Below are 24155 nucleotides of genomic sequence, written 5' to 3'. Positions count from 1 at the left end.
CAGAGGAAGCTGCAGAGGGCAGGGCGGGGGTTGGGGGGTCGCGAAGCTGGCCTAGATGACTGTGAGAGGGACTTGACTCACGGAATCCAGAGGGGCTGAGACGTAGAATAGCCCGGTGAGGCTGTGGGTTTTGGAGGTCAAGTTCGTGATTTTTGTCTTTATCACAACAGCATGGAGGGACAGACTGGGAACAGAATTAGAGCCATCCCTAGCCTGCAGATGTGACAACGAAGGCACAGAGAAGAGTCACAAAGCTGGTCTGAGGTTTGATCCCAACTGCTACAGCAGGACGCCCATCTCCAGCACCAGGACATCAAAGAGCGCAGTCTGTGCGACTGTTAGTCTAACTCTAAAAGCAAAGGCAGGGAGATGGAGTAGGTGGTGGGGACAGAGGGACACAGCGGACATCTGGGAGGTGAGCCGGCAAGATGCAGTGGTCATGATCTCTGCTTCCTCCCATGGACTGCGAGGTCCCTGAAGACGGCACGCATGAGCACTTTGGGAGCTTAATCAAATCTTTGTGCACCGTTTAATCAGTGCAGAATAGAGAGGGGGAAATCTACATAACATATGTCACATTTTGATTCGTATTTTAGAATACAAATACAGTTGTGAAATTATGAATTATATCAGTTAAATAAAATTATTTAATTTTTATCAGTTAAATAAAATTACTTGCAAAACAATATGCTAACTTCAGACCAGTTCTCCGTATGTGATATTTACAGAATGCGTTGCAGGTTACTACTTTTAGACACATACGTGAATTAAGTTAACAGGTGATAAAGTCAGGGATTATAGTTCAGACACATATCTTTAAAACAACCTTCTTAACTGAGTCTGATAGTAACTAGATTCAGGGATACACACTATACAACAAGAAAAAACATGCAGGAGTTTGGGCACACACTGTGTATGCATTCTGGAGAAATAACTCTCCGGGCCTGTGGTCCTCACCCAACAAACATTTTTTGGGTTTGCCATCGTGAAAAAATTTAATGTTATAAATCGTTTCTACTGAACTATGAACTGAATGACTGGCTGGTTTCTACTTTTTACATCCATTCTTTCATATGGGTGAGGCTGAATGGTTTGAATCCGCAATGACCAAACCACTCGCCCTCCAAATTCACTTCTTCTTCAGGAGGAGGTACACAAACATTTTACTTCTTTTGTTTCCCTAAAGTCATCTTTGAATATGCAGGGGGCTAGGTATCGGTGGGTTCATGTGAACAAGAGAATGTTGTGCTCCTTCTTGGACAATTCAGAAAGCAAATTGAGAAATATAGCACCCATTTCTGGTAATTGAGATAATTCAGTCAAGAAAAGTTACTAAAGTAAAGTAAAACGAAAGTAAAGTTCCACGGTTGCCTCACGTCAGGACTATCACTAGTTAGAAGCCCACATGTTCTGTGGAACTCATAATGGACTGTCTGGAATACTGACAGAATCTCGTATGTCTATGGTACGAGGTGATCATGGCCCCAGTCTCCAACTGCAGACACATACAGCCTGTGACACGGAGGGACCCACGGTATCATGGCTGGATGTTTGTATAAGTGTCCTTACATCTGGGCGGAAATGCTGACGCCTCTGTCGCATGTGGACGAGCAGGAGTTTTCTGAAGTAAGTAGCAACTTGAGCTACTAAGACATTGTTACGAATGTACCCATATATTTACTTTCTCATCAGACTTTTTCTCACTTTTAACGTTCTTATAAAAATAAAAAACATACCTCAGCCCAGAACTCTGCATATATATCATTTGCTGTCAATTTTGTAACCGGCCATAGTTTTGTTACAGAGCAAAGATCACAGGCAGTCATCATCAAACCAATGACACGATCTCTAGAACACAAGAACACAAAACAGGTCAGCCTGGCATTTGCACGCTTGCAATAAGGCTAGAAACTCTTGTGCATTTTCAAGGAGGAGGGTTCCGTAGTCATTACTGGGTAGGGAAGCAAGTGGAACGGAAGAGCAGTGTTGCTTCACCTGGAAGGACACGGGTCCCCTCCGCCACCGCCCCGTGAGGGGTTACCATACGCCCCTGCTGCCTCAGGGTTACTGCTGCAATCAAGACGGTGCGGGCACAGCACTGGGCCCCCCTCTGTCCTCATGGAGTTCTGCAAATGCACAAGGTGAAGAAACCTTGGAGAAAAAAAAATCCACCCCAAGTGTTGATATAAGAAAAACATGAGGTGCGGAGGACAGGGCGGCCTCCCCACGGCTCCAGCAGTGCCAGACAAGGCCAGAGCAGCGGCAGGTCCTCGGCGCGCTCTCCGTCCTCCAGGTTCAGAGACCCAGTGTGACGGGAGCGGCCTCCCCACGCTGCGCAAACTCCAGCCTCCAAATGGAATGAGTTCTTTTTCAGTTGCTTTGCATTCACATTTTGACTTCTTTTTTTCCTAAATGTGGTTTGGTTTCATCTTTCCTCTTGAATAAAAAGAAAAACTGCTTGAAGACTTCAAATGGACATAGCCCTACCCTTTTCACAGATTTGGTCTAGGGACATGTGGTTGCCCTAAATAAAATCCATGCTTGATGGTGGCACGAACTGCTGATTAGTAAGGAATTTTAACATACTGACTTTAACTTTTATGAAGCAAATTACATAATTTTAAAGGCAAATTATCAAGAAAGATACAAAACTGTAAGAAATAAGAAGTGACCATTTCCAGCTCACATGCACATTTTAACGAGTCCCAGGGATCTGCCGCTGCAGAAGCTGCCTTACCTCTCGTAGCCCCACAGATGGTCCCCATCAGGGGCACAGCCCTGCCCTGGGTCCGGAGCCCGTCCCCAGCAGGGCAGACGGCATATTAAGAGCGCCTGTCTGTTGATGTAGTGGTACTCCTGCACACAGACTCCTGGGTATCTGGGAGACCCTCCCTGGTCTGTTACCCGTGTCTGGGATGCCGCCAATCACTCGCAAGGCTCCTTTATTTCCCATCAGCCCACTTCCTTTAGGCCATTTCCCTGATTAAGGATCACTTCTACACCCTCACTTTTCTTTTTTTTTTTTTTTTTTTAAAGATTTTATTTATTTATTTGACAGACAGAGATCACAAGTAGGCAGAGAGGCAGGCAGAGAGAGGAAGGAAAGCAGGCTTCCTGCTGAGCAGAAAGCCCGATGTGGGGCTCGATCCCAGGACCCTGGGATCCTGACCTGAGCTGAAGGCAGTGGCTTAACCCACTGAGCCACCCAGGTGCCCCCACCCTCACTTTTCTTAAGAACACTTCTCTCTGTCAGGGCAGACTGAGAAGCTGATGAGACTTCTGTGCACCCTTCCTGTGACGCCCAAACAGACGCCGTGTGAAGATCCAAATCCCTTAACGTGATCAGGAAACTCATATTTTCTTGATGAGGGAGTTTCCTAAGTACTTTGAGGTTTAAAGGATGAACACTTCTGGATTTGGGTTTCTAAAAGAATGAGTTTGTTACGTGTTTATTCAACAGAACATGAACATGAAACTATGTTCCATAATATTGAAATCATTCAATCTCTAATCTATATTCACAAATATATCTCAACATTTACTTCTGCTGGCTAAGCATTCTAACAAGCTTTACCTCAAAAAAGATTTCTTATCTTGTAAGTCCACAAAACAAGAAATGTTCACAGAACTGGGCACTGTAGGATGCAAGGAACCAATTTTCTCCCTGGATAGGATTTCACAGGTAGTGTGCTTACTATTAGGGTCGAGAAGACTATGACCCAGTTGTCATTCGTATTCACTGTCAAGATTACGTAGACAAAACAATTCAACAGTAATGATTTTACTGGTAACCAAAAAAGAAACAATAAACAGGTAAGAAAGTTTTATTAAATGCCTTAATAAGTTACTTATCTTTTACTCCCAATGACAAATCAGTTAGATGGTCATGGTTGTCTGGAAATATTAGTATAAATTGGAATCATTTTATTTCTTCCTGTGAATGGACTGTAGGTCTAACTGGGACAGACACTTGATTCATCATGTGTTCTAAGAAGCAACCGTGAAAGGGACAGAGTCTTTGCTCACTACTCTAGGTATGGTCTTGTATAACCCAGTTAGCAAAAATAACCAAAAGCCCAAGGCACTGCCTATGTTATACTTCCAGGGAGTCTGACTACATTCATTCATTCCCCAATTTTTTGAATGCCTCTATGTATCAGGCACAGTTATAGTACTGAATCAAGCAACCCTGCTCTTATAGAACTAACATTCTAATATGGAGAATACACAGAAAATAAGGGAAAAAATTTCTTGGAACAAGCTTGTAAAAATTATTGTAAAAGAGGCAGAACCATGAAGATCTGTGAGAGTGCCAGTAGAGATGAGTAGGTGTGGAAGTCCTACTGTGTCCATGAGGAGCATGTGAGCCTGAGGAACAACAGGCTAGTCTGGCTGGCACGACGGGCCGAGGCACAGCACGGTGCTGCCTGGTCTGGAGGCAAGGCAGGAGTCTGCTGTCCCAAGTCGGACGGTCACACAGCGGAGGCTGTGAGCAGAGGACAGACATGCTCCACACTGCAGAGAGATCTTGGTGGAGAATGACTTGTACAATTGTAGGGGCAAGGGAGGTTGGGGAGCGGTCACTCAGGAGACCACTGTGGTGCAATGAGACAGGACAGCAGCACTATTTGGACGGAGGCAGTGGTGACGGGGACAGGAGGAAGGCTCTGGGGGTCAGGTAGAGCCAAGGGGAAGCACAGTCACATCTGCAAGGAGTTATGGTGACAGAGCCCCCCTTCCCGCCTCCTCTTCCTTCTCCTCAACGCCATGCATCAGCCCAGACCAGGCAGCGGAGCTAAACACACGGGGTCCATCAGGATGTGCAGACATTTTCACCTCTCACCAGGGCTGTCCTATCTTAAAATTCTCCTCCCACATCAGAAGATCACAGAATCACAGAACTTTACCAAAGGAGAGGACACCACACAGCTCGCCGGATTTCGGGTGGATTACTCTCCCATTATGCTCCCCACCCCCTGTCTGGCCCCCACACTCTAAAAAGTTCATCAGCCACGGATATGATGTCCTACTGGAAGAAAAGCAGAAATATGCAGCTGGACCAGACGGAACAAAACTTTATAAAAGATTTCAGATGGAGATATGATGATTACATATTATATATTTACATATATATGCACATAAAATGAGTTCTCATATGATTATTATTACAATTCCTCATTTGTGTCAGTATCTGGAATTCAAAGAGACTGAAGCACCGGCTCATTTCCACTGTGAGTTCGAAACAGAGGACTTCTCTACCCTCACTGTTCACTAGGCTCTGACCTCATGCTGGCCTCCATAATAACGTGGCCCAGATTTAAAACACAGTTAACATTACCTACTTCAACCCAAAGTTATCAGCCAGGGTCCTAACGTGAAAGAGACGGCTTCCCCGGGGGAGAGGAGGATCGACTTTAAGGGCTGAAGGGAGGCCCAGGATGCACCGAGGGTCAGTGGCAGCATGCAGGCCCTGCCCTGGGCCCCACAGGGCAAAGCCAGGGGAGCAAATGCACCAAATCTTCTCTCCTCCCACCCTCTCATCTCCTGTCACTGCCACCGCTCTCTGAATCCAGACAGAAGCTGGAGGGAGGGCAAGGGAGCTGGGTGACCCCGCTCCTACAGGTCGAAGTAGGAAACGTGGTCAGTGGATATGGAGGCCAAATGGAGGCTACTCAGATGACAGGAGGACCCAAAGGGGAGAGCCGGAGGCTGTCAGTCACACTGAAAAATATGTTTGAAACTCAAACAACTCAAATATCAAATTACACCGCTTTATCCATGCATCAATAGAAAAATGGTTTTAAAGTCAAACTTTTTACTAATCTAAGAAAACCTGTTCCATTGGTGTTTGGGGACCCCGGCTCAAGTGTTTGGATAAGCCCAGCATAAAAAACTGTCCTGAAAAATAGAAAAAAGAAAAAGAAAAGGCAGATAAATCCAGGCTTGCTTATCTTAGAATGCCCATTCACAAAGAGGTAATCAAAGACCAGATTTCTCTTACGAGGTGGTCTTTACTACAACGCGGCAGAGGTTGGGTAAAGTGGGGTCCAGTAGCTAAGTAAAGAGCAAGCTTTTGGGGTGTGTTTTAGCAAGTGTTTTGTTTAGAAACTACTATCTAGCCTTATTTTAACTCTTCTGTTTCATTTTAAAATCCCATCACACACAATATTTGAAAAGAGACTAGATTAAATCATTTTCCCCCTTAAGTTATCATTTTAATGATCTTGTTTTTAAACTCATCTTCAAGGAATTTTAAATCACAGTAATAAGTAACTTCAGTAAATCATGTTTATGATAACTACTTCTCTGATAACACGACTCATTCCGGCTATTTTTGAAACATTAAACCAGACTCAGGATGCTATGGATTCTCTGAAAATATTATTTGAACAGCTGCAGAGTCAAAACCATGGAAGAGATGTTTGACTCCTACTGTATCCAGTGACACAAATAATACAAGTAACTCTTCGAGAGAAGCATAGGTGTGATGTAGCGATGAGCTCACTGAAGTCAACTTTAATCAAAGTTCTCAATTCTTAATTTTATAGAATCCTACGTTGCTTCTTCACGAAATATCTTCAGGAGAAAAATGACTACATGTCATGGGGAAATCACTCTTGAGCAAATGTGTGTCATGGAGGGATTTGCTATTAAAAATCTTTGAGAGCCCTTACCTGGCAACATGCACTACTCTAAGTTTAAATCAGGTGAGGACATTAGCAATTTCACATGAGAACTTAGTTTCCCTACATTTTAGGTTCTTCAGGTGAAACACAACACACACCTAGCAGAATGAGGTCCTCATGCATTTACTATGGCAGGTAGACAGAGATGCTTAATTTAAATAAAGGATGTACTTCTCTAGACAACACGTAACTTCACTCATGGCCAAAGTCTGCCATTGATTTCCTCAGATGAATATCATCTTTTCATGTTTTAGTATTAATTCTAGGTATAAAGAGAGAAGCCACTGTCTCTCATTTATCAACTATCCAATGGACTAATTATAAGTGATATCTATAAAAATGATCACTGAATATTATAATATATTTAAGTACAGAGATTTCAGCAACGTCAGATAAACGGATGGATTAAAAGTATAAAAGAGAGTCTCTAAAAGGGAACAGGAAATTATAATAAAAAAGACACTACACTGATAGGCAAAGGTAAACAGTAAAATAACAGAAACAATGAAATTTTAAAAAATATATATATTTCCAGTGTATAGACTACCCATTAACTAATAGAGAAAAAAATAGCTTGTGAAGCATCTGTTTTAAACAGTTTGCAAAGAGCCCCTGGCTACTGTGAATATGGACCGGCTAGCAAGGGAGACCCCTGCCCCTTGGACAACATCAGAGCTAATGGCCAGCAGAATCAGGGAAGACAGCAGTGGCTCCTGCTTCTTTTGGGCAGGAATTACTCGAGCAAGAAAATTAGGAGTGAGATAAAAAAGCTAGCAACATTCGGAGCTGATACCCATCCCTTCTGTCCAGTGCCCAGCGTAGCTAGAGTCGACCACTGAGCTGAAATACGGCTGCCACCTGCAGGCCTCCTGGAGGAACAGCTGTCCTGATGCAGGCAATGGCCCCTAGGGGTGTCAGGAGCTAGCGACAAGATCGCTGGTGGAACACACACCTAGTCCTAGGGAAATAATGTCCATGTTAACTCGAGCACAAGAAGGGGCTCTAGAAGACGGAGAGAAGGGTTTGCAAAGAGGGCAGTTCTGAACCTGCAGGAAGGTCACTGCGGCTGCACACTGTGCCCGCCATCTTGAAGGATGGCATGGAGTGGCTCCAAATGTGCCGTTCATACATCAATACGGAACCCCCACAAGGAGATCGCGGGAAGGCCACCAAACCCACGCTGAATATGGGACTACTTCGTGCACTGATAATTCTAAGCTCAGTGAAAAGCCTACTCACCAACCGCATATTCTGTGGGCTGCCTCTATGAGCTCATCAACTCCTAATCCCCTCAGAAAGGAGATCTGATCTCATCTGGTGAATTAAAAACCATTCGATTTATTTTTTTAATGATTTCATCTAAAGACTTACTGATAGAATTGACATACTCTATCTCGTTTAAGGACAAAACACTTGAAAAAAGATGTTTCATATTTACCACATAGCCGTATTTCTGGATTGTATATCTTTGTTTCTCATACTTTAATTTAGGTGTAACTTATATAGAATGAAATACATATGTTTGAAGGATAAAATTCGAGGAGGATGACAATATACACAGTCTCAAACTACCACATCGATGAAGACAAGGAACATCCTTCGTCACCCAGAAACCCCTCCTGCCCTTTTCCCATTCAGTGCCCTTCACCTGATGCCCACAACTGCCAGTCTGAATTCTATCACAACCGCCAGCACCACTAATTCATTTGGCTTATTCTGTGCATCATAAGAATGTCTTCAGGGATGCCTGGGTGGCTCAGTGGGTTGAGCCTCTGCCTTCGGCTCAGGTCATGGTCTCAGGGTCTTGGGATCGAGCCCTGCATCGGGCTCTCTGCTGAGTGGGGAGCCTGCTCCCCCCCCCCACTCTCTGCCTGCTTGTGATCTCTCTGTCAAGTAAATAAATAAAATCTTAAAAAAAAAAAAAAGAAAGTCTTCATATGGTATATACACTATTTGACTCAACAAAATGTCTATGTGACTCATTCATGTTGTTGCATGAGTCCGCAGTTCCAAATTTTTGAAATTGCTGACTAGAACAGTCTTCCACTGTAGAAATACAGTGCACCTATCCATGCACCTGCTGTTGGACACCTGGGCTGCGTCCAGTTTAGGTATGTTACGGATAGGGCTGCGGTTAACATTTCTGTCTGAGTTGTTGTGTGAACAATATGTATGCTTTCATTTCTCTTGAGTAACTAGAGAACGGAGTCACAAAGCAAGCAGATCCTTAGCTAGTTAAGAAACTCCAAAGTTCTTTCCAAACCAGTTGTACATTTTATTCTGTTAATATTTTAGTAGCTTCACACCCTTGCCATAACCTGGGTATTGATAGTCTTTTTAATTTTGGCCATCCTACTGAACATGTAGTGGTATATGATGGTTTTAATTCAGTTTTCCTTACATCTAAATATATTCAGCAAAACTTCATGTTCTTATTGGCCTTAGGATCTGAAAAAAGTCTTTCACTCTAGGGCAACCACTAAAAAAAGATTAAAAAAAAAAAGGAATATAGATGATATATTAAGAAAGGGGAAAAATGGAATCATAAAATAATCAATTAAAGCTACAAAAGGTGGGAAAAGAGTGGAAGGCAAAAATAGGAACAAAGAACAAACGTGAATAGAAAAGAGTAACAAGCATGGCAGATACAAATGCAGCTATGTCTACACTCACTTCAGATGTCGGTGGTCTAAATAAACCAATTAGAAGAGGTCATTAGAATGGACTCAAGAACCAGACCCAACCTGACTCTATGTTGTCTTCCCAGTTTCAATATAAAGACACACAGAGATTAGAAGTCAATGAATGGAGGAAGGTACCAGACTGACATTACTCACAAGCACATGAGAACAGCTACGTCGATTTCAGACAGGAAAGGCTTCAGAGCAAAGTTATCAGCAGTAAAGCGGACCATTTCATCATAACGAAGGGGACAGTTCTCCAAGATGTAACAATCCTTGTCTGTGCCTAACAGTAGAACATCCAAATCTGTGAGGCAGAAACTGACAGAACTGCCAAGGAGAAACAGGTAAATCTACTATTCTAGCTGGAGATTTCAACATTCTTCTATCAGAAACGGGGCAGATCTAGACAGCAGAAAATCAGTGAGGACATGTTTGAACTCGGCAAGTCCATCAAACTATTGTATATAATTGACATCTGTAGACTACTTTAACAACTGTCAAAAACACAGTCTTTTCAAGATCACACAGAACACTCACCAAGACAGAACAGGTTCCAGGCCACAAAATACACCTTAACAAATTTAGAAGAGTAGAAATCATACAGTGCATGCTTTTCAGACAACAATGGAATTAACTAGATAGCAAAGTAGAAAAATAGCTGGGAAATCCCCCCAAATACCTGAGATTAAACAAAGAAAACACTTCCAAATAACACACAGGTCATAGAAGAAATCAAGAAAAATTTAAAAATATTTATAACTAAATGAAAATGAAAACAAAACACAACTTGAGGGATGCAGGGAAAGCAGTATTTAGAGGGAAATTTATTAACACCAAACATACACAATAGAAAAGAATAAAGATATAAAATTTAAAAAAAAATCTAAGCTTCTATTTCAGGAAACTAGAAAAAGAAGAGCAAATTAAATCCAAATGAAGCAGAAGAAAAGAAATGATAAGAATTATAGCAGAAATCAGTGCACTTGCAAACAGGAAATTGATAGAGAAAAAAAAAAACAAATCAAAAGATGGTTCTCTGAAAATATTAATAAAAACAATAAGCCTCTCTAGCCAGTCTAACTAAGAAAAAAGAGGATACAAATAGCTGGTATCAGAAATGAGAGAGAATGTCACTATAGATCCCAAAGCCATTAAAGGGATAAGGAAGGAATAACCTGCATGAAATGGACCAATTGCTTGAATGATACAATCTGCACAAACAAACAAATAGAAACAGATAATCCAAATCAGCCTATACTATTAGAGAAGTTGAACTGATAATTAACAATCTTTCAAAACAGAAAGTAGCAGGCCTGGATGGGTTCAGATGGTGAAACCTACCAAACATTTAAGAAAGTTATGCCAATTCTCTATAATATCTTTTAGAGGACAGAAGCAGAGGAAACACTTCCTAACTTACCCCATAAGGCCAGCATCACCCTGATACCAGAACTGTGCAAAAACATTACAAGAAAACTACAGACTCATACTTCTCAGAGCATAAATGCAAAAATCTTCAACAGTAAATCTAAGATAACACTGTATAAAAAGAATTATACATGTCCAATTATGATTGATCCCAAGTATGTAATTCAAGTTTAGTATCAAAAAAATCAATTAGTATAACCCATCATATTAAGAGACTAAAAAGAGGGGCGCCTGGGTGGCTCAGTGGGTTAAAGCCTCTGCCTTCGGCTCAGGTCATGATCCCAGGGTCCTGGGATCGAGCCCCACATCAGGCTCTCTGCTCAGCGGGGAGCCTGCTTCCTCCTCTCTCTCTGCCTACTTGTGATTTCCGTCTGTCAAATAAATAAAAAATCTTAAAAAATAAAAATCTTAAAAAAAAGAGAGACTAAAAAGAAAAAATCACAATATTCTGTCAGTAGATGCAGTAAAAGCATTTGACAAAATCCAAAAACCACGCATGATAAACGCTTTCAGTGCACTAGGCATGGGGGAACTTCCTCAACTTGATAAATATCTATTAAAAAACCTATAGCTAACATTATACTTAATGGTGGGAAACTCAACACTTTCCCACTAAGATCAGGAACAAGGCAAGGATGTTTCCTTTCACCACTCCTTTTCAACACTGTACTGGAAGCCCATGCTAATGCAATAAGACAAGAAAAAGAAAGAAATGGCATACTGATTAGAAAAGAAGAATTAAAACTCTTCACACATGGCATGACTATCAATGCAGACAGTTTGAAAGAATCAAATAATATTTCTGGAACTAATAAATTATTACAGCAAGGTCATGGGGTATAAGGGCAGTCATTTCCTACGCACCAGCAGTGAACAAGTGAGATCTGAAATAAGAGCATCTGGGCGGCTCAGTTGGTTAAGCGTCTTGCCTTCAGCTCAGGTCATGATCCCAGGGTCCTGGGATCAAGTCCCGCATCAGGCTCCCTGCTTCTCCCTCTTCCTCTGCCCCTCCCCCTGCTTGTACTTTCCCTCTCTCTCTCTGTCAAATAAACAAATAAATTCTTTAAAAAATTTTTTTGAAATAAAAAACAAATTACTATTTACATTGAGAATCCCCTCTCCCCAGAATTAAATACGTGTTTATAGGGAGAGGCAGAAGACCCAGCAGAGCCATGCTACCTGACTTCAAGATTTACTGTAAAGCTACAGTAATCAAGATAGTGAGGCAGGTGGAGAAAGAGTAGACAAACATACCAATGGAACAGAACAGAGCCCAAGATAGACCCACATAAATATAGGCAAATCACCTATGACAGAGGCAAAAGCAATACAATGGAACAAAGACAGTCTTTTCAACAAAGGGTGCTAGAACAACTGGACATCCACATGCAAAACCAACCAACCAACCAACCAACCAACCAACCAAAAACCAAAAAACCCCGACTCCATATACAGACCTTAAACTCTTCCCCCCAAATCGACTCAAAATGGATCCTGGACCTAAAGTAAAATAGAAAACTTAAAATACTCTTGCACAGGGATACCCAAGAATAATCTGTTATTCTCTTGAAACTCTCCTCTACTGCTGGCATCACACTTTACAAACACTTGGTACTCAGTAAGTGTTAGCACACAGATGGAAAGGCGGATATGACTGGAGGTACTGAATGCCTGGTCTCCGAGCACTGGGTGATGAGGAGCTCTCCCGGCTTCTGACTCTTGGGTGCACTGCATGAGCCCCTGGACCCCCTCTACCTCCCATGATGCATCAACTGAGTCCTGTCCTCTATGGTAGAGCTTGTTTTTCTTCTAGCTGAGCCCTCCCCTCACTTCTCAGGGACTTCCTAAATGCTATCTGTTCAAGTCTTTCTGCTGCGAAAAGTGCTCCAGCCTGAAAACACTAGGAGTGGAAAATGATTCAGTTCTAGGCCACATCTACGGATTCTCACCTTCCCAATAGCCCAGCCGGTCTCTTCTTACCAGGACACAGTGAGTCTCATTCTCAGAATCACTTTGAGTCTTGATAGCTGAAGGTCCCTGCTCTTCTCATTGGCACAGGCCAGCTCTGATGATGTCCTCACGAAAAGGCAGACAACCGTGGGATTTCAAGGGCTCCAAGGAATGGAACAGTAGGATGATGGCTTTTTCTGGTGAAGCTCAAAGCCTCCTACCTTGCATCTAAGCCCATGTGCCAACATGTGCCCAGCTTGAGTCAGGACACTGAGATAACCCTGTCCCACTGGCTTGGGTATTAGTTCACAGCAGCTGTGATTACAAACAGGATCGAATCATGCAGAATTTCTGATTTCATGTAATGCTATTGTGAAAATGAGCTTAACTGCTTTCCAGTATGGTCATTATAAGTCTCTTAACTTCCCTTCTCCATGATACCTTGCATGAGTCATGGGTGGAGAATCTCACTGTACCCCACTGTACTGAGAAGCTGAAAGGTAAGATTCCCAGGATTTCTCTTCCCAACAGTGAACCCCCAGTCTTCCCTGCAGGACTGTTATCCCTGATCCAAGATTAGAACATCAGGAAACCATGACCTGGTAGATGTCTCCTTACATAATCACTCCCCATCCAAGAGGGAAGACCGGTATCTGTGCAAGTTTACCTGGGTGGGGGTGAGAGAGGACAAGGACACCAAACAGGCACAGAATGGGGCTGCCCGCTACCCAGGAAGCCCCAGTGAAGTCTTTAGGCCTGGTCAGGATCTTCCCTCCCCAAAGTCAAGTCTATTGGCCCCTATGGTCAGTTGGACAATTTTGATTGCAGAAGACAAAAAAATCATGTAGACCTCTATATTAGTTTGCTAGGGTTGCTGTAATAAAGTACCACAAACTTGGTGGCTTACACAACAGAAAGTCATTGTCTCATGGTTCTGGATGCCAGAAGTCCAAGATCAAGGTGTTGGCAAGGTCGGTTCCTACTGAGGACCATGAGGGAAGGGTCTGTCCTAGGCCTCCTTTCTTGGCTTACGGATGGTCATCTTCTCCCTGGGTCTTCACATAGTCTTCTGCCTGTCACGTCTGTATCTAAATTTCTTCTTCTAAAGATATCAGTTATACAGGATTAGGACCCACCCATATGGTCTCGTGTTACATAATTAGTCCTTCAAGGCTATCTTTCCAAATACTGTCACATTCTGGGAATCAGGATTTCAACACAGGAACTTTTTAGGGGACACAGTTCAGCCCATAACAGTTCCTAGAACACAATTTTATTTTGAGGATATTCATGGCCCAGACTAAGTTAGGCCAATGTTATGGCTGTTCATTTCGCAATCTCTCTCCACAACCTTTCCATTTCCTCAGATGAAGTCAAACACCCTTTGCATCCTTATAAAACGTGGCACCACTATAATTAAACCATGTATCATGAAGTTATTTCATTGACGTGTCAATCTCTCCACTAGACTGGAATCATCGGGTGAGAGCAGGGCAAGTGGCTGTCTTGTTCTTTGCTGCACACCCAACACCTGGCCCAGGCTTGGCATGTTAACAATCCATAGTCGTGGAACGGAGAGTCTCTCTGTGCTTCTGCTCACTTCTCTCACTCCCTACTGGCCAATCCCTCAGGAGCCTCTGCTCCAACATGCTCGCATTTCAGAGAGACATTTCATACACTGAATTTCACTTCATATCAATTGCATTAACATTTAGCCTCCTTAAGGCCATTCACATTTTTACTTAAAATTTAAAAGGTAAATCTTTCATATAATTTTTACTTTGTCCTATTATTGAGTTGTTAAGTGTTATAGAAGACCTAAATATGGAGACTATTTTTCTCACATTGTGTGGCTTTTCACTTCCTTGAAGGTTGTTTTGAAGATTGTAAGTTCCTAATGTGATGAAGTCCGATCTATTATGGGTTCATTTGAGGATTAGTGCTTTCCTTTTCTTTCTTCCAGCTTCACTGAGTAAGACTGACAACTAAGAGTTGTATATGTTTAGGTTGTACAATGTGATGACTTGATACATGTATACACTGTGAAATGATTACACAATCAAAGTAACACATCCATCAGCTCATATAGTCACTTTTGCATGTATGTATGATGAGAACACTTAAGATCTACCCTCTTAGCAAACTGCAAGTATAATATACAGTATTATTAACTATAATTGCCATGCTAGACCTTAGATCCCCAGACCTTATTCATCTTACAACGGAAAGCATGTAGCCCCTGACCAACATCTCTGAAGGTTAGTGCTTTCTGTGTGCTATGAAATCTTTGACTACTGAAGATCATAAGACTGTCTCCTATGTTTTATTCTAGAAATTCTTATAATTTTAACTTTAACACTTAGGTCTATCATCCAACTGAAACCTCAGTAATTCAAGAGCCATGTGTTGAAAAGACTATCCATTTCTCCATTGAATTTCTTGACACCTTGGTTGAAAATATACGGCTCTACGGTGTGTCTTCCATACTCTGTTCCACCAATTTATCTGTCTACCCGAACACCCATACACACTATCTTGATTACTGGTACTTTATAGCAAACCTCGAAATCAGGTAGTGTTAAGTTCTCCAATTGGGCTTTTGCTTTGACAAAGTTGTTTTGACTATTTTATTTTTTAATATTTTATTTTTTGAGAGAGAGAGAGAGTGCACATGAGCACGCACACACGCAGGGGAAGCAGCAGTGAGGGAGGGAGAAGCAGTTCCTTGAAGAGCCGGAAGACCAATGCCAGGCTCGATCCTGGGACCCTGAGATCATGACCCTAGCTGAAGGCTGACACCCAACTGACTGAGCCACCCAGGTGCTCCTTGTTTTGTCTATTTTAGATCTTTTGTATTTCTACATAAATCTGAGGTTAGCTTGTCAATGTCTACAAAAACCCTGGTAGGGTTTCAATTGGAATTACATTTTTGGAGGAATATTTGCAGAGAATTGGTATCTTAGTAACAGCGATTTTTGCAATTCATAATCATGACCTATCACTCTATTCATACAGTGCTCTCTCAGAAATGTTCTATATTTTTAGTACAGAGGCTTATATATCATGTTAAATCTATTCAAGTGTGTCATTTAAAAAATGACACAGCAAGTGAAATTGCTTTATTAACTTTAATTTCCAATTGACAGTTATTCGTGTCTGAAAATAAATGATTTTTTAAAAAACGTTGGTCACGTATCGTGTAAACTTGCACTTACTAAGTCTAGCAGACTTTTTGGAGATTCCTGAGGACTTTTTTTAGTAGATGGCATGTGATTTAAAAATAAGGACAGATTTGCTTTTTCCTTTCAACTCTTAGGCCTTTTGCTTCTTTCTCAATGTTTGTTTGTTTTTCTTTTCTTTTTCTTTTTTTAATTTTAAATGTATTTGTTTGACAGAGATAGACAGCGAGAGAGAGAACACAAGCAGAGGGAGAGGGGGAGAGAGAAGCAGGCTTCCCACCGAACAGGGAGCCCGATGTGGGGCTCGATCCCAGGACCCTGGGATCATGACCTGAGCCGAAGGCAGATGCTTAACAACTGAACCATGCAGGTGCCCTGTTGTGTCTTGATGTGATGCACTGGCTAGGGCTTCCAGATCAAAGCAGACTAGAAGTGGTCACTGCGGGCATCCTTCATTTGCTTCTAGACTTGGAGGGAGAATCCTTAATATATCCCGTCATCACAGTGGCTATAGTGTTTTCAAAGATTTTCTTTAAGAAATTGGGGAAGTCTTGTATCCCTAGTTTGCTCAGCCATTTTCCCCCGTGAATAGGAGTTTCTGTCAAAATCTTTTTCTGCATCTTTTGAAATGATCACATAGTGTTTCTTCTTTCTTTTCTTAAAAAAGATTTATTTATTTATTTGTTTATTTATTTGACAGACAGAGATCACACGTAGGCAGAGAGAGAGGAAGGGAAGCAGGCTCCCTGTTGAGCAGAGAGCCCGATGAGGGGCTCGATCCCAGGACCCCGGGACCATGACTGAGCTGAAGGCAGAGGCTTTAACCCACTGAGCCACCCAGGCGCTCCTTCTTCTTTCTTTATTGTATTCCTATGAATTATATTAATTAGCAAATGCTATTCTTGAGAAAAAATCCACTTGTTATGCTTTATTATTTTTTTAATATGTGGCTGAATTTGTTATACTTTGTCATAATTTTGCATCTATGTCTATGACTGATCTTTAATTTACTACTCTTGTGATGTGTCTGTCTGTCAGATGCTGGTATCAGGATTATGCAGGCTTCATAAAATAAGGTGGTAAGTGGTTCTTATTTCCATTTTCAGAAACATTTTGTATCAGATTGATATTATTTCTTCTGTAAATGTTTGACAGAATTCACAAGTGAAACCATGAGAGCCACAGGGATGATGGTTCCCAAAACCACATTCCTGTTTCCCTCAAATCCTTTGTGACCCGAGGACCAAGGTCAAAACAGAAACAGAACCATCCTAAAAATGCTTAAAGACACATACTTCATAAGTCTAGGGCAATGCATGAGAAATTTAACTGGCCATCAGAATAAAGGTCAGTTGTTTGTAGAGAAAGGTAACAGAATCCAGAAAGATGACAGAGCGTATTATCCACAATGTAATATAGAAATAAAGAAGCAGAAAAATGTATTCCATGATTCAGAGAAAAAATAGTCAACTAAACAGATGCATAGAAGACTCAGATGGTGAAATGTGGACAAGAAATTTTAAATCACTGATGTGTCAAAGAATCTTCAGAAAAAACATATATTTTAATATCAAGAAGGAACTGATAGAGAATGTTAAGACAGTTATAAAAATGAACCAAAAATAAATCTTAGAACTGAAAAACACATTACATAAAATAAAAGACACCACTGGCTGGAGTTAACGAGAGGCTGGGAAGAATCTGGAGTTAAAGACACAGTGCGGCCAACTACCAAAACGGAGGCAGAGGGAAGAAAAAGACTGAAAAAACAATACAGAGTTTTCACAGCCCGAGAAATCATGAAATGATCTATCCCATGTGTAACTGGAGCTGCCGAGGCAAAGTGACAAATAAGACAGAAAAAATATTTGAAGAAAAATAATGGTGGAAATTTTCCTACGCTTCACTGAAATCAGCAGCCCATAGTCCCAGAAACCTCCGAGGAAGGACCTCAAGCAGGACCGAGAGCCAGACCAGACTTCATAGAGCAGGTGCTAGAAACCAAAGATACAGAGAGAATCTTCAGAGCAGCCAGAAGAAAAAGACATTTATATATAGAATAACAACAGAAATGGCCACTGACTTAAAAGATGAAGGGAAACCACCGGACACTTTCCAAAGAAAATCTGCCAACTTAGAATCGCAAATCCAGCAAAAACATCCGAAGAGTGAAGTCAGAATAAAATGGCTGGAAGAAACTGCTCTCAACACACTTTTAACACATGTTAAAGGAAGTTCTTTGGACTAGAGTAAGATCATACCACATAGAAATCTGGAACTGTTCGAATAAGTGTGAAGCATTGGAAATGGTATACGTGTGAGAAACTACGACAGATTAGTTTTCTTTTAATAAAAAATTCTTCAGTTGATTATTCAGTTTTAAATATTAGCAATCTATATGGGATACAGAACAAATATATCAGTATCATACTTAACAAGAGCATAGCAGACAAAAAGGTATAAATGGATTATTTTTAAGGTTTTACGTTGTATGGAGATGGAATGGTATTAATTTAAAGCAACTGTTAAAAATGAAGACTGTAAACTCAAGAGTAACCACCTAAAATATAAACAGACACAACAACGAAAGACAGTAGAAGAGACAGAACCAAGTGCAGAAGGAAACACTGGGTTAACACAGACGAAGGAAGGAAAGGAGGGACAGAGAACTGGGGTTCAAGAGAACACAAGTAAGATAATAAATCACCAATCAAATATAGTAACATTAAATGCAAGCAGAACGAACAGTCTGTCAGGAAATCGGTGACTTCAGGTCTCAACTACTGCTGGGACTAAGACCCACACTACATATGAAGACACAGACAGAGCCCAGTAAAGGAAAGGAGACAATGGGATGTGAGCATAAGGAAGCAGGTGTGGCTATTAAACACAGAAAACTTTAAAGCAAGAGGTATTACAGACAAAAAAAGAGAATTAATTTCGCACTGATAAGATGGTAAATCATGGAGAAAACATAACAAATATAAATGTGTAAGCACCTAGTAAAGTTTCTAAACACATGAAGCAAAATGGAGAAGTATGTAGAAATTCATAACCTTATTTATACTGGAAGCTGTATTTCCAGTTAAAAATGGGGAAAAATACATTTACAAGTGATTAAAATCTGTAAAACGACCATATAACTCTACCAAGAAAGTGATAGGACCTGTGTAGACAAACAGTAAAATGTTGTCAGGATTAAAGCCTCGTGCCAATGTCTTTCAAGATAGTATACTTCCATTTTCAAGTGAAGAATGAACGTAGCTGTGATCAAAGTGCCATGTGGCTGTTGTTAACTGATAGCAGAATATGTTTGTCTTTTTAAGTGTTCATGATGAGCGGGAGAAAAGTCATGATGTCTACAACTTACACTCAAGGTGGACATTGAAAAAAGAAAGAAACGTATGGTAGGATGTTAACAATTGTTGAATGCATGTAGTGGGTATAAGTTGTACATCTCCATATAATCTATACTTTTTTGCAAGTTTGAAAAATTTTAATAAAAATATTTAAAAATGCATTTATTAAGTAACAATTTCCATAAAATTTATAGAAGGTAAATGAAAGATGAAGATATCTTACCAGGTATGTATGATAAATTTCAACACAGTTATAGTAATCAAAACAGTATGCACACAGTCGAGGATTAGTTAATTAGCATTTAAATGGCTTAAGGAATCCAAACAATTATTCAAGTTTCTATGAAAACTTCAAGCAGTGGAAAAAATGGGTTAGTAACTAAATGGCATTGATTTAACCCACCAGGAATAAATAAAAGACATAAATCCAGAATAACTAAGCTCTAACTATGAAAATCAAAACTATAAAAATATACAAAATGAATTTTAAGTACTATTTATACTACTGTGACGACAGGGGAGGTCATCTTAAGCAAGCCAGGAAACCAGATTTGATAAAAACAAATGAGAGATTTGACCTCATGAAGTTAAATTTCTTTACAGTCAAAAGAAAATCTGAATAAAGTTTTTGAAAGTCGCCTGAAGAAAATATTTGTAACATATAACAGAGAAACTTTTAGTACCCTTAATAAAATATACAATGCAAACTGATTCATAAAAAAAGTAAACAATTCAACAAAAAATACTCAAAAGCTCTGAACAGACACATACATAGAAGCGGGAGCGATAAACAGCCAAGAAGCACAAAGCAATCTGTAGTGCAGGGAGCTCCCGGAAAATGCCACATTTTATGAGCAACGATTTCCACCCACATGTTTGGAGGAGTGTGAACTTCCACAACCCTTCTAGAAAATTTACTATGCTTATATGTTAATAAATTCCTAGCATCACACACTACACAGAACATATTTTTAGAGGACTAACAGGTAAGACTAAATAAATAAGTTCACTGCAGATTTATTTATACTGAGAAATTCTAGAAATATCTTACCATCAGGGAAAGGTTTAACAAGATTTTATATAGTATGGGGTATATAGTATTCCATACAAGATGTTATATAACCCTTAGAAAAAAGGAAGGCATCTGGTATAATCACATTTTTATTAAAAAAAAAAAAAAGAAGAAGAGGACAGTATATTTGTGTGTGTGTGTGTGTGTGTGTGTGTGTGTGTATATATATATATACTATATATAGTATATATATATATATATAGTGTACACACATACAGATACCCCCCCAACACAGAACTTTGAATAAACACAGGAAAGTGCATGGGATGATATTATACCCAACAGATTGCGGGCATGGAGTGCAGAAGAACAGAATATTGTTCTTATATATACTTCTGCACTCTTTGAATTAAGACAAACATGCATTACCTTTAAGATTATTAACTGTTATTATTACAGCATACAACACTAACACACACACACACACCCATTAAGCACCAAATATATTATTTGTAATTCTTCTTAAATTCTCTATTTTAAAATAATTATTATTATAATCATTTTGCTAAAAAAATATATGTAAGAGACTTGATACTAATTACTTATACTTGATACTAATTACTTATACTCTTATACTTATACTCTTATACTTATACTTATACTCTTACTTATAACCTTGAAAGAAAAATGGGCGCCTGGGTGGCTCAGTGGGTTAAGCCTCTGCCTTCGGCTCAGGTCATGATCCCAGGGTCCTGGGATCGAGCCCCACATGGGGCTCTCTGCTCAGCGGGGAGCCTGCTTGCCCCTGCCCTTTGCCTGCCTCTCTGCCTACTTGTGATCTCTCTCTCTGTCAAATAAATAAATAAAATCTTAAAAAAAAAAAAGTATGCACATGGGTTTCGGGAAGCTGAAGGCTACTTCCATCCAGGGTGTATTTTCCCAGTCTTGTAACCGCCGTAAGAAAGAGAACTGTAAACAAGAGCACCACAACATCTGTTGCAGGCAGAAACACACCATGATTCTAAGTCATGCGCATCCCTTGGGCTGCAGGCGGAGGAAGATGTGTTGGGAAGAACCTTTGTGGCCCCTCATGACGCTGACCCCTTCCGTGATCCTGGGAGACCCTGGCAATGTGTTCAGACTGCCCTAAGTAAAAATAAGTTATCTTTGTTTTCCTTAAACAGGGTTCCCAAAATTGTGTAAGTTTCAGGCTCTGCAAAATCTGGACCTGCCCGTGTTTTAATGTAAAATAATCACACAAAATGGTAGTTTCACCAAAGGAATGGATATCATTATATTATATGCATGTAATATTCCTGAAGAGGCAAACTTTATTACATACCTATAGTCACTTGTAAATCTAAGGTTTTGTGTATGTGTTACCTCCGTGGATTGCTTCTAAAAACTTTAAAACAGACTCTCCTAAAAAGAAATGGGACAATCAGTACTTAATGCATCACAGAGGACCCAAACAAGAGACTATCGACCCAAGTTCAGTGAGACTAGAAGAGACCGGTAAAGGAATGTCCACAAATCTCAACGTAAAGATGGCATCACTTAAGATGAACTTGGTCAGACGTGGGAACAGCAAAGGGAAAGTCCTAGTCCTTAGTCCTAGCTGGTGGTCACACCTACAGACTGACGAGCAGAACAGGCAAGTTCGCTAGCGGACTGAGATGGAACACACAGGTGGTGGACAGCTTCGCAGTGAACACACCCGATACATTTCTGAGTTCGTTAGGCACGACATGCCTGCTCGGGAAAGACAAACCCGGTGAATTTAGCCTGATCCATTGGAACAACGTAAGTAATCTAATTCTCCGTGTTCTGACGCCATGTCCACGAAGCCAACTTTTGATTGCCACTTGTTTTCCTAAATGATCTGACCACACTGAATGCCAATTTTCTGATGCTTGTAACTAGAACATACGTTTGTAGATGAATAAAATGGAATTCCAATTTTATCCATCAATCACGTTAGCTTGGTCAGTAAGATCCGGATTCTGAAAAATGAATCCATTTTTATTTGCTTTTGAGTCCTTGAAGCTAATGACCAAAGCCTGGACCGAACTGAACTGAATTCAGGGAAAGGCCTGACCTCTCTTGTAAAATGACCTCTCTTTAAAAGTACCCATTCCTGGGGCACCTGAGGGGCTCAGATGGTTAAGAGACTATACATTCAGCTCTGTAAAATGACCTCTCTTTAAAAGTACCCATTCCTGGGGCGCCTGAGGGCTCAGATGGTTAAGAGTCTACCTTCAGCTCAGGTCATGATCTCCAGGTCCTGAGATCAAGCCCCATGTCAGGCTCCCTGCTCAGCAGGAAGCCTGCTTCTCCCTCTCCCTCTGCCTGCTGCTCTGTGTGTGTGTGTGTGTGTGTGTCTCTCTCTCTCTCTCTCTCTCAAATGAATAAATAAAATCTTAAAAAAAAAAAAGTACCCATTCCTGTGCGAACAGTTTAAATTGCAATTCATATTTTAATATATCCCCACAATTCAGTCTCCGTACTTTTGTCAAATAAAGAAATATGCAAAATGAATATAAAATACATGTAAAACAAAAAGAAAACACATAAATATTTTTACATTCCTTCTTCCAAATATAAAGTTATGCTAAACTACATTTCTGTTTTTAAGTATACGTTTATTCCAGATAATACTTCCTAAGCTTCTAAACTTTTAAAAAGGATCTTTACCTATGTGATTGGTTATTAAGGTTTAGCGATCCGGTCTGGTACATCTCTTCCAACTGTTTCCTGTTTCCAAAGTACAGAGCAAGGTCTGTGGCAATGATGGCTTTGCGGATGATCTCAAGCACCTGTTCATATTCACTGGAGCTCAGGGTGGAGAAGATATTGTGCCCTTCCAACTACGGAAAAAACACAAATAAACACCACCAATAACAAGCACAGGCTCTATTCTCCCGACATTTGCAGGTACTCAATCAATACAGTCAATGGCATCTGGCCCACCAGTGACAGGTTTGGGGGAAACAGAAGAAGAGTTTGCAAGGATTAAAGGAAACCAACGTGGCAGTTTCTCTTTAAGCTGCAACAGTGAAGCTACCCTTAACTGATCGTCTGCTATGGCAACATCACTTACTGCCACAAAATCCCAGTTACTGAAGAATGCGGTTAGCATTTGGGTATTTCCAGGAAGCAATTCAAGAACCAGAAAATGTTAAAATATTTAAGACATTTCTTTTTAAACTAATTTAAAACTTTAGCAATTTTTATATGAGACTGGAAATTAATGGATTAAGAAAACCATGGGTATCTTCGTCCACTTCAGCAAGTCGAATGAAGCGTAAACTACTTTCTCCATATCACAGAAGAAAATGTCCCACGACCTCAAAATAAAGTTTAGTCAGGCATATTAAAGTTTCTCCCCACAGGTAACCACCCTTTTGCATAAAACACACATCGCTGAGGTGCGAACACTCTAGGGCTGTCCTCTCTTCTTCTGTCCTCACGGGAGAGGGGCAGCAGACCATCACCTGGACAAGACCAGAGTACGGGGCATTTGGACTCTGTCTCTTCAGAATTATCCTTTCGCATATGAATCTGTTAACTTTGTACAGTTACTGAGAATCTTAAGTCTTTATTTGTAACTGAGATAAACATGGGTTGTTTTTGTTCAAGCTAAATAGACTGAAATAATAAAGATACACTCTATTTGTGGGCTCTTCAATTACTGTGAACTTATTCATTATTAGTCAGCATAGCCGTACTCTAATTGATTTTCACTTGCTCTGAGCTATATTTATTGACTGACAAAATACATTAAAAACTTGAAATTATTAAAATACGCGTCAAAACATCAGACATCTCACTAGGACGCAGCCTTCTTCCTAGTACTC

At 40.5% G+C, this 24155-nt stretch overlaps 1 protein-coding gene across 1 annotated transcript in view; it reads right to left on the bottom strand.

The window, feature by feature from the left end:
• PDE10A (phosphodiesterase 10A) overlaps window positions 1-24155 on the bottom strand; it is a gene marked incomplete at its 5' end in the record, with an annotated part of 286161 nt that overhangs the window by 7282 nt on the left and 254724 nt on the right. Inside the window, 2 exons of the mRNA XM_080806394.1 lie at window positions 1737-1848; window positions 22993-23165. Coding sequence (XP_080662520.1) covers window positions 1737-1848; window positions 22993-23165 — 285 coding nt within the window. The remainder of the gene's footprint in view (window positions 1-1736; window positions 1849-22992; window positions 23166-24155) is intronic.

Source organism: Martes martes (assembly GCF_963455335.1).
Source record: "Martes martes genome assembly, chromosome: 6".
Taxonomy (NCBI): domain Eukaryota; kingdom Metazoa; phylum Chordata; class Mammalia; order Carnivora; family Mustelidae; genus Martes; species Martes martes.
The sequence above is the reverse complement of the archived record's forward strand: the minus strand, read 5'-3'. Positions and strand labels throughout refer to the sequence as shown.